This window comes from Gymnoscopelus microlampas (genome assembly GCF_963454915.1).
Source record: "Gymnoscopelus microlampas genome assembly, chromosome: 13".
Lineage (NCBI taxonomy): Eukaryota > Metazoa > Chordata > Actinopteri > Myctophiformes > Myctophidae > Gymnoscopelus > Gymnoscopelus microlampas.
Window position 1 is genome coordinate 17,339,705 of NC_139950.1, and position 17,297 is coordinate 17,357,001.

General features: G+C 38.9%; 1 protein-coding gene across 3 annotated transcripts in view; it reads right to left on the bottom strand.

The window, feature by feature from the left end:
• LOC311059097 (uncharacterized protein) overlaps positions 1-17,297 on the bottom strand; it is a 248,307-nt gene that overhangs the window by 187,523 nt on the left and 43,487 nt on the right. For all 3 annotated transcript variants that reach the window (XM_084076729.1, XM_084076728.1, XM_084076730.1), the window contains exons 10-12: positions 11,049-11,093; positions 9,239-9,283; positions 4,532-4,576 (exon numbers count right to left, since the gene is read on the bottom strand). In XM_084076729.1, the coding sequence (XP_083932855.1) occupies positions 4,532-4,576; positions 9,239-9,283; positions 11,049-11,093 (135 nt within the window). The remainder of the gene's footprint in view (positions 1-4,531; positions 4,577-9,238; positions 9,284-11,048; positions 11,094-17,297) is intronic.

Below are 17,297 nucleotides of genomic sequence, written 5' to 3' on the forward strand. Positions count from 1 at the left end.
CTTTTGAATTTCACTCCATACCATGTCAAAGACAAATATTGTACTCCACTTCATTTCTAGGAAGGGAAAAAGTACATTATTTGTACAAATATAGTGAAAAAAGCAGATCTACGTGACGCATTGTGAGCTTGTAGATCTGCTAGTTTCACTATTATTGATTTTTTTTCGAAGATGAAAAAATTGGTTTGGAACAATAATGTCAAAAATAATTAATACTGCAATACATTGATATTAAAAAGAAAATGTACTTTAAAATTTGTACTTCTGAATACTCAAGTATTTTTTTCTTTTTTTTTTCTTTAACTACACATATGACTGAGGACCTGGCTTTCACTGGTAGTTCTCGAACAGGAGTATCTACACTTTTACTCAAGTACTGGGGGTTGAGTACTTTGTCCACCACTGCTGGGGGAAAACTGGCCATGAGCATCGGAATGGCATTTGATTAGATTGAATCAAATATCCGTGTCAGAGTCACACTGACTTCTGAACGCCTATTGAACCTGAACGCCTATTGATCCGCACAGTTAATATCTCATATCCGAGGGTGTGTTCTAAATGTGATATCATTGATTTAGGATCATGCCATCATCACCTCGGTCAGTCTGCTCCAATTCACAGAGAGAGGGATCGTGCCGATTCTTAAAAATTCATAATTATGGTCCATGAACAAAAGCTCAAACGTATCCACTGGAGTACATGCAGTGGCTAGCAAAGTTATGGTAATGGCAATTCCATCATCAATGGCATTGGACTCTTTTCTGTCCCCATCTTTACGGCCAGATTGGGAGGACTGGAACAGCTGTGTAACTAAATAAAGTCGTTAAATAGGAGACCAACGTTTTTTATGTTTCACTCATTCTGGCTGTGTTTTCTTCATTTGAAATCAATGTGATACTGTGTATAAAAGACTAAATAGCCACACTCTTATGGCTGCTCCCACGTGAGTTTAGTGGATGTTTCAAGCCTCTAGCAGTAGTAGAAGTTCTTCTTAACCGTCAGTGAAAACAGCCAGTCTACAAGCTGTGTTTTGAAAATAAAAAAATACATATCTTTGAATTATTTCTTTTTTTTTTATCCCATTAAGACCTGGAACACATCTGAGTCACTTTAGATTTATTTGGCTATTCAAAAATAGCAGATATACAAGCTCATAGCGCGGCACCGAGTGCCGCGCTATGAGCTTGTAGATCTGCTATTTTTTTTAAATATTGGGAAATTGATCTATAATGACTAAAATAGGTACGGCAGGTAGAAAGTTGTTAAAATAAATATAAGATAAGACAAGACATGAGATGTTATGTACCTGTATGAGCTAAAGTGGAAGATTATCACCTACACTGTGACTGATGCCCACTCATGTCAAAAACTGTAAGAAATATGTTAAATTATGCTGCAAATCATCCACAGCCATTCATATCCAGAAGAAGATCTCTGCTCAGGTTGCCCTTAGTAAGACACACCTCTGTCCAAACTTCAGTGTGTTTTCACAAAAAAAAAACATTTTCGTGCCGAAGGACCCCCAAATTCATATGTATTTGGCCGCGGACCGTCACCTGAAAATATGTTGTGCCACGGACCCCCAGAAGCAAAGATTTGAGTTCAAAATGTTCAAAATGAAGCAATTCAAAAAGATTTGAGTTCAAAATTAACACATTTAGCCGGGGACCCCCTAGTACCCCCCAAAGGACCCCTGGACGTCCCCAGACCCCACTTTGAGAACCAATGCTGTACTGTATGTAAGACAGCAGACTAAGACTGTGACTAAATCACAACACAATACTCAGTTAAACTCTTTCACCCCATGAATGGTAGCAAAAATATCAGATCTACAAGCTCACAACGCTTAAAAGCGTGTTGTGAAAAGAGGAGGAGACCAATTGTGTAATGACATAACACCAAAGCCATGAGTAATGCTTAACTTGTACTCTGTAGTACGACGGTGATATACAAGCTCACAATTTGATATTGTAAATCGGCTGTGTTCAGAAAAGACATTCGGTGTGGAGTGAATGAAGGAGGGGACCAAGTACGAACCCCTGGGACCCCCGGTCAATGTCTACAGGGCTTAAACCTGCTGAGACCGAATGTTCTAAATCCTAAGAGTTTTCTGAAAAACTTATGTTGCTATGTAGCTAAAATCTAAAATGACACAGATGCTTTCCCAGTTTTAATGGGTGAAGTCATTGGTTCTCAAAGTGAGGTCCGGGGACCCCCAGGGGTCCAATAAGAGGGGTACCAGGGGGTCCCCTGCAAAATTAGTTAATATAGTGTCACAATCATTTTAACTAATTTAACCATATTTTACACTTTGGCTATACAAAAATAGCAGACATACAAGCTCATAGCGCGGCACCGAGTGCCGCGCTACGAGCTTGTAGATCTGCTATTTCTGAAAAATCTTGAAAACTTGTGCAAATCTTTGAATATATATATTATTTTTTTTAAAGCAAACATTTTAACTCAAATCTTTGCTTCTGTGGTCCCTTGGAACAAAACATTTTGAGATGGGGGTCAGCGTCCAAATACATATTATTTTGGGTGGTCCTTGACATGAAAAAGTTTGAGAACCAGCGGGTTAAGTGGTCTAGAGACTCTGCATAATGCATTCATTCATTTATTTAGGGAAACATTGTGGGCCATTGTTGACTGGCTCAGCACAATAAGGCCAGTGGACTAGCTTCTGGTTTTGCTGTTGGACTTCCTCTCCCATGAACACTCAGCATTTGGATCAGCGTTTCTTTTGGACGTGGCGAAGGCAGCGCGGCCCGTGCCAGGGAAGCAGGTTTCTCTGGCAATAGGTCTGTTCAGTGAGGGAATGGTGATGAAAACAGGTCCCTTTATTAACCCATTTAGACCGGGCACGCATCTGTGTGTGCACTATAGGTTTGTAGATCTGCTATTTTTTTGAATATATATATATTTTTTAAAGCGAACATTTGTAACTCAAATCTTTGCTTCTGGGGGATTCTAGAAATGTCTTCTAAATCCTAGCAGTTTTCTGGAAAACGTATGTTTCTATATCAGTGGTCCTTAAACTTTTTCATGTCAAGGACCCCCAAGGACCCCCACAATGTATTTGGCCGCGGACCCCCATCTCACATTTTTTGGGGGTTTTGAGTTTTTGAGACATAGTTACAAATGTTCGCTTTAAAAAATATACATATATATTCAAATATTTGCAATAAATGTTCAAGATTTCTCCAAAATAGCAGATCTACAAGCTGCAGCGCTACAGCCTTGTAGATCTGCTATTTTTGAATAGCCCAAAGACACCGACGCGTTCCCCGGTCTCAACGGGTTAAACCACTTTAAAACTGACCATCTGCTCGGCCACCAACCAACAGAAGAAAGGAGGATATGAAACAGCCTTTGGTCCAGCTCACCATTAGTATACAGGGACACGGGCCGGCTTTGCTTTGCTCCCGATTAGAATGCTAGTAAATTAATTTATTCAGTAGACCCCTGTTAGGAAATAATGAATCTTTAGAGATCTTCTTTATCACAACCAATGGTCAAATTAATTCACCCCCCCAGTATTTCCTTCACCCTGAATAATATCCCAGTACAATATGGTGTAGGTTTCATTGCTATAGTAATTCCGAGATAGGGCAACGTTGTAAAAATCCAAATGGCCCAGAACAGCTTTGAGGTTATAAAAAAAAAAAACGTACTGTGGTTCATCAACATTCAGGTTCTGTGCTACATATGCTGTATCAATTAAAATCTACCGGAGAAGGACATGGCAGCCCCCTGACCACACTTCAGAAAATCCACTTCAGAATATGACAGCCACCACATTGAGAGGAGGAGGAGGGAGGGGAAAAAAAGATCTACCTCACTTCTGCCCCGAGGGCATCACGCAAGATGAACAGAAAACGAATAGCCCTTAACCCTTAAAGACCTGGAACGCATATTTGTCATTTTAGATTTCTTTGGCAATTCAAAAATAGCAGATATACAAGCTCATAGTGCCACACTATGAGCTTGTAGATCTGCTTTTTTTTTCCAATTATAGATTTTTTTTCTCGCAAATCTATATTTTTAAAGCAAACATTTGTAACTCAAATCTTTGCTTCTGGGGGATTCTGCAAAGGTCTTCTAAATCCTAACAAAAAACGTATGTTGCTATAATATCAGTGGTTTTCAAACTTTTTCATGTCAAGGACCCCTAAAGTATACATTTGGCGCGGACCCACATCTCAAAATATGTTGTTCCAGGGACCCCCAAGAAGCAAAGATTTGAGTAAAAAAGAAAATCGCTTTAAAAAATAATAATATTTATATTCAAAGATTTGCACAAAATGTGCACGATTTTTTAAAAATAGCAGATCTACAAGCTCGTAGCGCGGCACTCGGTGCCGCGCTATGAGCTTGTAGATCTGCTATTTTTGAAAAGCCAAAGAAATCTAAAAAATGACACCGATGCGTTCCAGGTCTCAATGGGATAAAGAATTGATTCCCTGATGAAACCAGATCTGGCTGATGTGCTATGTATGGAAGATATGTCGGACGGAGATAGCGCGCTTACCCTATCCCCATCGATTCCCTTTTGCCCTTCTGCTCCGACCTCCCCCTGCAATGACAAGAATCGCAAAAAAAAAAAAAACGTTAAAAAAAAAGCTAAAGAAAAGGGAAAAGTTCACACTTTATGACTTTCAACGGGAGTGTGCCATACGGAATGATCCGGGATAACGCCTCTCCATCACAATCTATTCTGCTGGGATAAAAAAGTGGTTGTGGCTGCTTGGCTTCATTCCAAATAATCACCCATCCAGAATACATGAAGAAAGATGTTTTACTATGACTGTAAATAAATAAATACAAAAAAAAAGAAAAATCTATTGAATTAATATAGTCATACATTAGGTTTGCTCTGTAGTCGTTTAATGTGCATATTGCATTTCTATCCAAAACCAAGAAGAAGGGAAGAAATGGGTCTTTAACCTATTAAGACCAGGAACGCATCTGTGTCGTCATTTTTAGATTTCTTTGGCTATTCAAAAATAGCAGTTCTACAAGCTCATAGCGCGGCACCGAGTGCCGCGCTATGAGCTTGTAGGTCTGCTATTTTTTTTTTAATCGTGAAAATGTGCGCAAATCTCTGAGTATATATTTTCAAAGGGAACATTTTTAGCTCAAATCTTTGCTTCTGGGGGTCCCTGGAACAAATATACATATCATTTTGGGGGTCCTTGACATAAAAAAAAGTTTGAGAACCACTTATTATAGCAACGTTTTTTCCAAAAACTACTAGGATTTAGAAGATATTTGTAGAATCCCACAGAAGCAAAGATTTGAGTTACAAATGTTCACTTTAAAAATATATAGATGCATTCAAAGATTTGCACACATTTTCCACGATGAAAAAATAAATAAATAGCCGATCTACAAGCTCATAGCGCGGCACTCGGTGCCGCGCTATGAGCTTGTATATCTGCTATTTTTGAATAGCCAAAAAAAAATCTTTAAATAACACAGATGCGTTCCCGGGTCTTAAAGGGTTAAACGAATGGATTTCCCTTAATTGGATCTATGCATGAGGTTATATCATGGAAGGATTCAGGACCTCCTCATGTTGGTGGTGTGCGCGGTTTATGGTGCAATGAATTTCCTTTGCCTGTCTGTAAATCCCCCAAACTCCACAACTCACTGTGAGCTCCTCTGAGCCGAGCTTAGCGCCGAACAATGCACTTACTCTGCAGTGGTGTGCCAGCGCACAAAATGCACTCGCAATACCAAAGTTCCTACAAGAAAAAAAAAACGGTTTGCTGCCTGGGACTGGTGCCTACATTTTTATTTAACCCATTAAGACCTGAGGCCGATTCTAAAAGATGTTTTCTAAATCCTATAGTTTTTTGAATAAATAGTATGCAAAATAATTTCCCCACGATTTTTCAAAAAATAGCAGATCTACAAGCTCTTAGCGCGGCACTCGGTGCCGCGCTAAGAGCTTGTAGATCTGCTATTTTTGAATAGCCAAGGAAATCTTAAAAATGACACAGATGCGTTCCCGGTCTCAACGCGTTAACCTCGGGAACAGTACTACAGAATGCAACGGAAAAAAAAGATTATACGCAGTCAGGGAATGCCTTCTTAAAGGCTTATTTCCACAAATATCTCATTGATCACCGATTCCTCATAAGCTACCCACCTTCTACTTTCCACTGCCAGTGGTGGAAAGTAACATTTAAAGTAAAATGTACAATCAAGTACATTTACTCAAGAACTGTACTGTACTAACGGTTCTTTTAGCTGACTTCAGTATTTTCATTTCATTATATCTTTATACCTTTTACTCCACTACAAGTATTTGAAAACCTTAGTTACTGGTTATTTATTTTATATTTTACTGGTTATTTTTTATTATTGATACAAAACGCCTATCCTATACTTCAGCTATTTGAAAATAGCTGATCTACAAGCTCACAACGTGTCGCAATGCGAGGCGCTGTGAGCTTGACCATGCTTAGATGCCTATTTTTTTTATTATTTTTTTTTATTGATGTCTCTATGAAAGCTGCTGTAACACCTTAATTTCCGTTCGGGGATGAATAAAGTACCTATACCTACTCTGTAACTTGTTCAAAAAACTTTTCAAACATTTCAAAATATTTCCCCCAAAACCCGCCCAAAAAACAGCACTTCAGCATTTTACTGCCAATACCTTTTGTACTTTTACTGAAGTAAAGTTTCGAATAGAGGACTTCTACTTGTAAGAGGAAAATGTCTAACATTGTGGTATTGGTACTTATACTTATTACATATCGTCTCTGTCGGGTGGAAACCTCATATATGTCCAAAACAACGGTTACTTTTCAGGATACAAATAAAAAATCACACCCAGTGTGAAGTGGGCGGTGTGTGGTCATCACAACATGACTCATTTAAAAAAAGGATAAATTGATTTTTTTTAAGTCCATACTGCTATTCATAGGGCTGCACATGTGTCATGTGTTTCGCTAGCCAATCACAGTCCTGAATTTGCAAAGTCAGCCAATCACATTACAGCTAGTGGTGATGACACTAGCTGTAATGTGATTGGCTGACTTTGCAAAAGTATAGATTTGCATTGACTGTGGAAGGGTTAGGGTTGTAGACTGCGTTGTAGACTATTGGCCAATCACGGTGCAGGATTGGTCAGTGTCCAAAACTCACTTATAGGGGGCGGTTACACCGCCCCAAAAAATGGCAAAAGTAGCAGATCTACAAGCTCAAAACGCATTTCAAGCTTGCCTTCTATACCTGCTACTTTTCATACTTTTGTGTGACGCTGTAGTATGATCAAGTAGGGCATTCATTTACGAAAAAATATGGACATAGGAGGTTTCTGCCCGACAACAACGATAAGTAAAGACAACCCGAGTACTTCTTCCACCACTCATTATGTACGCAGTCAGGGAATAAGTTCTTAACTCTTTAAGACCTGAGAACGCATCTGTGTGTCATTTTTAGATTTCTTTGGCTATTCAAAAATAGCAGATCTACAAGCTCATAGCGCGGCACCGAGTGCCGCGCTATGAGCTTGTAGATCTGCTATTTTTGAAAAATCGTGAACAATTTTGTGCAAATCTTTGAATATATATATATTTAAAGCGAGCATTTCTAGCTAAAATGTTATTGCTTCTGGGGATTCTACAAATGTCTTCTAAATCAGTTTAAAACAGTTTTCTGAAACACTTATGTTAATATTAATGTCAGTGTCAAGGAGCCCCACAACGATATGTATCTGGCTGCGGACCCCCATCTAAAAAAAAAATGTTCCAGGGACTCCCAGAAGCAAAGATTTGAGTAAAAAACAATTGCTTTATAGATATATATTCAAAGATTTGCACAAAAAAAAACACGATTTAAAAAAAAATAGCAGATCTACAAGCTCATAGCGCGGCACTCGGTGCCGTGCTATGAGCTTGTAGATCTGCTATTTTTGAATAGCCCAAAGTATAAAATATGGATGAAGTGGTTACACAGATGCGTCCCCCGGTCTTAAAGGGTTAAAGGCTTATAATTTCCACAAATATCTCACTGATCACCGATTCCTCAATAAGCTATACCCCCCACCCTCTACTTTCCACACCCCGGTGCCAGAAACGCGTGAGGTATCTTGGAACTCGTTGGCTGGCGGTTATTAGAGTGTTGCAGTTAGCCTATACAGTTTCATGACCTCAGCAGGCCAATAAAGCTCCAGCAACCCACCATATTATAGAGTGGCAAGGGGGCGTCAATGATATTGACAGGTGCAGTGTGGTGGAAAGTAACTAAGTACTGTACTTACTGTAAAAGTACAATTTCGAGGTATACTTTTACTTTGAGCGTGACCATTTTTGATGATGATGTCGCCTATACTTTTTACTCCACTACGTTTACTTGAAAACGTTATAGTTACTAAGTTACAACTGCTATATTATTTATTGTTAATACAAAACCCTTATTCTATACTTCAGCTAATCAAAGGTAGCTGATCTACAAGCTCACAACGTGTTGCCATTGTGATGCTTTCTGAGTTTGTATATCGGCTATTTTCACAAAATATTTTGAACGTTTTGAAACATCTTTCAAAGTACTAAAATGCTTATACTTAACCCATTAAGACCTGAAGCCGATTCTATAAATGTCTTCTAAATCCCAACAGTTTTCTGAAAAACGTATGTTTCTATATCAGTGGACCTTTTCATGTCAAGGACCCCCAAAATGATATGTATGTTATCATTTTGACCCCCATCATTTTGACCCCCATCTCAAAAATATTTGTTCCAGGGACCCCCCAGAAGCAAAGATTTGAGATAAAAATGTTCGCTTTAAAACAATATATATTCAAAGATTTGCAGACATTTTTTTTTTTTTTCTAAAATAGCAGATTTACAAGCTCATAGCGCGGCACTCGGTGCCGCGCTATGAGCTTGTAGATCTGCTATTTTTGAATAGCCAAAGTGTAAAATAATGCTTTTTTAGCTCAAATCAAGAAGTGATACAGATGCGTTCCAGGGCTTAAAGGCATAATTATATAAATGTTTTACTTGTAACAGACTATTTCTACATTGTGGAATAACTAATTCCCCCCACACCCCATGATAATAAAAAAAACAATAGGAGTACTTCTTCCACTGGACAGGTGTAGGGAGATGGCTGTGCTTGCTACAGCATTCCACTGTCAAAAGAGTAATGCATAATGCATTGAAACCATTCATAAGAAAATAAAATATGACTAGGACAACTACCAGACCGTGTTACTTATTACCTTTTGTCCAGAAGTGCCCTCCTTGCCGGCAAAGCCTTGTTCCCCCTACAGGAACATAGAATGATAGAATTATTGGTGTAATAATCTGGCTACTCTTATTAGTAAACACAAACTTATTAAAGTAGGGACATGAATAAAACGCTCCAGTATTTTATTTTGGGTTCGTCGCCAAGATGAGGTCCATAGAAACGTTATTGCTTTCAACTTGGCGTCCCTGTTTTGGGGAATTGCAGGTCATTATACGAGAGATTTTTAAAAAATGTTCCAAAAAATGTCAAAAGATCTTCAATAATAGCACTTAACCATTTAAGACCTGGAACGCATCCGTGTCATTTTAGATTTCTTTGGCTATTCAAAAATAGCAGATATACAAGCTCATAGCGCGGCACCGAGTGCCGCGCCGCGCTATGAGCTTGTAGATCTGCTATTTTTGAAAAATCGTGAACATTTTAAAGCGAATATTTGTTACTCAAATCTTTGCTTCTGGGGGTCCCTGGAACAAAATATTTTGAGATGGGGGGTCCGCGGCCAAATACATATCGTTTAGGGGTCCTTAACGTGAAAAAGTTTGAGAACCACTGACATAGCAACATACGTTTATTTTTTTCAAAAAACACTGATTTAGAAGACATTTTGTAGAATCGGAACCTCAGGCCTTAATGGGTTAAGCTGTCTGCTATTCTCAAAGCTAAAGCAGAATGAACTGTACCATCATGCATTTCTGTCAAGAATCTTTGAACGTTTTTCGCCTATAATGATATGCCTTGGATGATAATGGTTTAATTGCACGACATTCCATCAGCCATTACAGTACAGTATGTCTCTACAATGTGAGCCTAACATAATGTGGATATACTGCATGAATATGATTATCACCACATGCTAAAGAAAAATAATAAATAAATAAAGCATTGCAAGTGAATTGTGCATCAATCACTTTCTGTTCTGGTTAACATGTGTTGCTTTTAATCCTCATTTGAACAGAACAGAAACACTGGCACCCCTGTCATCTGGGGTGTTAAGATCTGTATCTACAGCTGTGTGCGTGTGCGTGTGTGTGTGTGTGTGTGTGTGTGTGTGTGTGTGTGTGTGTGTGTGTGTGTGTGTGCGCGCGTTTGCGTGTGTGTGTGTGTGTGTGTGTGTGTGTGTGTGTGTGTGTGTGTGTGTGTGTGTGTGTGTGTGTGTGTGTGTGTGTGCGTGTGTGTGACAGAGTGGGTGTCTATATGCTTTCAAGTGGTCTTAATCCATTCAATCCGGGAACACATCTGTGTCATTTTAGATTTCTTTGGCTATTCAAAAATAGCAGATATACAAGCTTGTAGATCTGCTATTTTTTGACAAATTGTGAAAAGTTGTGCAAATCTTTCAGAATATATATTTTTAAAGCGAACATTTGTAACTCAAATCTTTGCTTCTGGGGGTCCCTGGAACAAAAATATTTTTACAAAATGTTCGCTTTAAAAAAAATACATATTCAAAGATTTGCACACATTTTCACGTTTTTTTTTCCCAAAAATAGCAGATCTACAAGCTCATAGCGCGGCACTCGGTGCCGCGCTATGAGCTTGTAGATCTGCTATTTTTGAATAGCCCCCAAAGAAATCTAAAATGACATGACATGCGTTCCCCCGGATTCAAAGGGTTAAGTGGCCACCATTAGGGTTGTCACTTCTGTCACCAACGCGGGGGGCAGCTTGACTTCCTGATTAGGCACTTTGTAGCTTTTCAAAGACCTCCATTATTGTTGTTATTAATTCAGCAATATAGGTCTGATTTGAACATGAATGGGGGTGGGGGGGGGGGCACCTACCTTCTGCCAAGTGATAGCTGAAGACCTGTCCTGCCCTATGTCTCCCTGTGAAGGAACCCATGCGGAGAACAGTTAGCGAAAGGTCTCTCGTTTGACGCATTAGTCAGCGGTGTAAAAGTAACTACGTACATTTACTCAAGTACAGTACTTAAGTACAATTTTGAGGTACTTCACTGGAGTATTTCCAATGTTCAGCGCTTTTACTTCTACTACGCTACATCTCAGAGGCAAATATTGTATTTGTACTCCACTACAATTATTTGAAAACTTTAGCTACTATTTATTATTAAAAAAACATACATTAACCACTTCAGCCCTATATCAATTTCGGCCGTTTGAAAATAGTCGATCTACAAGCTCACAATGCGTCGTGAATGCGACGCATTGTGAGCTTGTAGCTCTGCTATTTTCAAAAGATGTTTTCATACATTTTGAAAACTTGAAATGGGATATTCTGCAGTACTGAGTACTTTCTACTTTTGGTACTTTCAAGTACATTTTGATACCAATACTTTCTGTACTTTCACTCGAGGACATTTTGAATTCCGGACTTTTACTTGTAACAGAGTATTTCCACATTGCAGTATTGACACTTTTACTTAACCCATTAAGACCTGGAACGCATCCGTGTCACTTTAGATGTCTTTGGCTATTCAAAAATAGCAGATATACAAGCTCGTAGCGCGGCACCGAGTGCCGCGCTACGAGCTTGTAGATCTGCTATTTTTGAAAAAATCTTGAAATCGATTTTTTTCAAAATGTTTCAAAATGTCAAAACTTTCAAAAAACCTCAGGTCTTAGTAAGAATGTAAGTACTTTTTTCCACCACTGAAGGTAACCACGCAGCAGAGAATAGTTTAGTGAAAGGTCTCTGGTTTGACACATTAGTCAGTGGCTTTTCTGACGGGTTTTCAGATGAACAGCCATCTTGCTGCTACAGCTGTTGTGCGGTTATGTCTGACACGGTGACACAACAGCTGCACAATGGGATAACGTTTCCCTTCAAGAGGAGGAGGAGAGGGTCATACACATAAAACATGCACAGTAAACTACTTTGTTTGATCAATGCTGATGCAGGAAATGATTTGTCTTTGTAAAGGGACAAGACAAGACAAGAAAAGGACAGGAAATGGAATGGAATGAATGGAAACGAATGGAACAGAAAGGGAAAGGCAAGGACTGGAGGAGAGGACAGGAAAGGAAAGGAAAGGACAGGACAGGACAGGAGAGGACAGGAGAGGACAGGAGAGGACAGGACAGGACAGGACAGGACAAGACAAGACAAGACAAGAAAAGACAAGAAAATAAAAGACAAGACAAGAAAAGGCAGATGGCTGTTTTTTGCCACACGTTAAAGGAGCAGTTCACCCAAAAAAAGTACACATTTTCGATCAATTACACACCCCATGAAGCATTGAATTTGTGGATTTCTTTTTTGTTTTTGTCGCATTCCTACGCCATTAACTCATTCACTGCCTGAATTATTTCTGGCCACGTTTGCCCACTGCCAAGATTTGTCATTGAAAAAAGATACAGAATTTTAAAGTTTTAAGTTAACAAGGAAGTGGATGGGAGTCTAGATCTTCGAAAAATGATATCTCCTTGTGGTCTTTGGGTAAAAAAAAAAAAAAAAAACGTATTTTTTTAAAAGTCGTTTTAGTCGTTCTAGGCAGGCATGGCTTATGGGACAGAAGTCGTTTTAGTCGTTCTAGGCAGGGAATGAGTTAATTTGATGACTGTCTGTCTCTCCGGTAGGAGACTCAAAGAGTCTCCATTGAGTCTCCGCCGGTCATCAAATTATTGGCTCAGGAATGCGACAAAAACAAAAAAAATCTTCATGAATTCAAGTCTTCATGGGGTGTGCGTAATCGATAGAAAATAAGTCACGTTTTTGGGTGAACTACTCCTTTAAGCTCATACGGACCTTAACTGAAAGCGAACGGACTGATTAAACACATTAGCTTCAATTCACCGTCGCATTCATTGTCTCTTTCAATACAAAGTCCTATTCATAAGAGCTCAATCTAACGTTGGCTTTGCTTCTCTCCATGGAAAAGTTAAATCGGTCCACATTTAAGACCAATGCAGAGACATGAACTTTGCATTAAACGAGTCTGGACAATGTGTCCAGTCGTCCATTTAACCCATTAAGACCAGGAACTGTGTCATTTTTAGATTTGAGCTAAAAAGCATTATTTTACACTTTGGGCTATTCAAAAATAGCAGATATACAAGCTCATAGCGCGGCACCGAGTGCCGCGCTACGAGCTTGTAGATCTGCTATTTTTGAAAAATCAATAACATTTGTGCAAATTTCTGAATATATATTGTTTAAAGCGAACATTTTAACTCTATTCTTTGCTTCTGGGGGTCCCTGGAACAAAACATTTTGAGATGGGGGTCGGCGGCCAAATACATATACATTTTGGGGGTCCTTGACATTAAAAAGTTTGAGAACCACTGACATAGAAACATACGTTTTTTTCAGAATACTGTTTAGAAGACATTTGTAGAATCGGCCTCAGGTCTCAATGGGTTAAGATTGCCTCAACATTTGATCTTCATAAGATACACATTATTCTTCAAAGGGAGGTGGGTAATTGTTCTCCCCAGGTGCTGGATATATAATGAACATGAGATAAGACATACTGCCGTCCATGTGTCCCCCAATTACAATGCATCGATCCTATTTGTTCAAGGCCTGCACTGACTATGCATTCACCGCTGCTGTCATTCATAGAGAAACAGATAAAAACCCTCACACAAAGCACTATAGTGCATATGGGGAATGTATATTTTATAGCGCCGTCATAAATTCAAGCCTGGCCTCCCATATGAAATTCCTATTCAGCCCTCTACACAAAACCCCTTTTCCGAGAAGGCAATCACAATTTACCTCCGGTAAATGTTAATGTGAACAATGGATAAGTTTTGACAGCTTAAGACAAACTCAGTGTCGGTGTGATAATAAACTGTCTCGACTAGAATTTGGGGAATTTCTCATTTTGGGGGATACAATAAGTGACAAATTGAATAAACCCATTAAGACCTCGAACGCATCTGTGTCACTTTTTCATTTGAGCTAAAAAGCATTATTTTACACTTTGGTTTCTCAAAAATAGCAGATATACAAGCTCATAGCGCGGCACTCTATGAGCTTGTAGATCTGCTAGATTGTAGAGCTTGTAGATCTGCTATTTTTGAAAATTTGTGAAAATGTGTGAAAATCTTTGAATATATATTGATTAAAGCAAACATTTTTAACTCAATTCTTTGCTTATGGGGGTCCCTGGAACAAAAACATTTTGAGATGGGGGTCGGCGGCCAAATACATATAATTTTGGGGGTCCTTGACAAGTTTGAGCACCACTGATATAGAAACATAGTTTTTCAGAATACTGTTGGGATTTAGAAGACATTTGTAGAATCGCCTTCAAGTCTTAATGGGTTAAAAATAGAAATATTAAGTCTGCAGACTATATCACGCTCCCTTAGTGTACCAAGGTTACCACCTATGTACCTCGGCAATAATTGAATTATTACCAAAAACAAGGTACTGTACCTTAGGTAATTAAATAATACACCTTGGAGCGTGTGATCTAAGTGTGTAAACTCTATATTTCTAGTTTAAATGTGGTCTTCTGTCCAGCACCTGGGATTTTATAGTTTGGGATGTGTGTGCTTTGTGAACCTTTCGCAAATTGAATTAAAGACAATTAACCCTTTACGACCGGGAACGCATCTGTGTCATTTTTAGGTTTCTTTGGCCGTTCAAAAATAGCAGATATACAAGCTCATAGCGCGGCACCGAGTGCCGCGCTACGAGCTTGTAGATCTGCTATTTTTGAAGAATCTTGATATATATATATTTTTTATATATTTTATTAAGCAAACATTTGTAACTCAAATCCTTGCTTCTGGGGGTCCCTGGAATAAAGCATTTTGAGAAGGGGGTCCGCGGCCAAATGCATATCTAAAAATGTTTTCTAAATCCTAACGGTATGTTGCTATATCAGTGGTGCTCCAACTTTTCCATGTCAAGGACCCCCAAAATGATATTTGGCCGCGGACCCCCCATCTCAAAATATGTTGTTCCAGGGACCCCCAGAAGCACAGATCGGAGTGAAAAGTGTTCGCTTTAAAGCATATATAGATATTCAAAGATTTGCACAAATCTTCCACGTTAAAAAAAAAAAAGCAGATATACAAGCTCAAAGCTTTTTGAATAGCCAAAGAAATCTAAAAATGACACACCGATGCGTTCCCGGTCTTAAAGGGTTAATTGAAAACACAAGCCATGAGGGCAGAAGACATTTGTAATAGATGCGCGCACACACACACACACACACACACACACACACACACACACACACACACACACACACACACACCTAGCGTATTGTAAGAAGAAACAATTTTAATTTCGCCATCATCATTGCCTGTGTTTCACATGAATGCAGGAGCTAGTAAATCTAGTAATACCAGGGCTTTATGTGTGAGGCTGTAACAAAATGGATTTCCTTTCAAGTAAGCTGCATTCTTATAACCCTACTACTTATCTGTTTAATTTCCTGAGGGACCCCCTGGATTAATCATAGCAGTTTTTAATCCATTAAGACCTGGAACGCATCTGTGTCATTTTTTAGATTTGAGCTAAAAAAACACTATTTTATAATTTGGCTATTCAAAAATAGCAGATATACAAGCTCGTAGCGCGGCACCGAGTGCCGCGCTACGAGCTTGTAGATCTGCTATTTTTGAAAAATTCCGAAAATTTGTGCAAATCTTTTAATATATATATTTTTTAAAGCTAACATTTGTCACTCAAATCTTTGCTTATGGGGGGGTCCCTGGAAAAATATTTGAGACGGGGGTCCGCGGGCTAAATACATATCATTTTGGGGGTCCTTGACATGAAAAAGTTTGAGAACCACTGATATAGAAACATACGTTTTTTTTCAAAAAAAAAACTGTTAGGATTTAGAAGACATTTTGTAGAATGGGAACCTCGGGCCCTTAATGGGTTAATCCCTTTGCAGTGAATTAGAATCCTGTGTCCGACTCCCACTGTAATGGCTGGGATAGTGTGTTTACTGTATGATGGAGTAACACAGCCATTGTAATCCCTCGTGGACCTCTCCCCAAAAAGGCTTTTCATGTAGGTCATGGCGGCCTGGCCTTCAGTTATCATCGTGCACGCCTTTAACCCATTAAGACCTGATAGCTGATAGGCCCGTTCTACAAGAGGTCTTCTAAATCCTAACAGTAAAAAAAAAAAAAAAGTATGTTTCTATATCAGTGGTTCTCAAACCTTTTCATGTCAAGGACCTCCAAAAATTAAATGTATTTGGCTGCGGACCCCCCCCATCTCAAAATATGTTGTTCCAGGGACCCCCAGAAGCAAAGATTTGAGTTAAAAATGTTTCAAATATATATAAAAAAATGCTCACACATTTTCATGATTTTTCAAAAATAGCAAATCTGCTATTTTTGAATAGCCAAAGTATAAAATATGATTAAAGTGGTTAAAATGATTGTGACTTAACTACTTTTGCTGGGGACCCCCTGGTACCCCCCCAAGATCCCCTGGAGGTCCCCCGACCCCACTTTGAGAACCAATGTGCTATATATATATACGTAGCTAAAATCTAAAAACGACACAGATGCTTTCCCGGTTCAAATGGGTTAAATGCTCTAAACTGTAGAGATGCCTTTGGTTAATCTTGACAAAGTCAAATTAAATTGTAATTAATACAGAAAGGATAGCCAGTGCTTCGCCCACTATTTTCTAAACTTTTTAACAGAATAAGGTTCTGCAGACTGAAACTGTCAGTAACTCAAAGTCTTATGAGATTGTCTTATTAACCGGTTGAAACCTGTTTCAACTGGTTGAAACCTGTTTCAACTGGTTCAAACCAGTCCCGATTCGGGCAAAGTCATGTCAGGCGAACATTTGGCCTAAATAGCGGATCTACAAGCTCAAGCTACAAGCTGTGAGCTTGTACTGTAGACTGACTGGCCAGTGGTGGAAAAAAGTTCTCACATCTTTTACTTAAGTAAAAGTATCAATACTGCAATGTAGAAATACTCTGTTACAAGTGAAAGTCCGGAATCCAAAATGTACTTGAGTAAAAGTGCAAAAGTATTGGTATCAAAATATACAGTATAGTATAGTACAAAAGTAAAGGTACTCATTGTGCATAATGTCCCATTTCACAAGTTCAAAATGTATTAAAAAAGCTCACAATG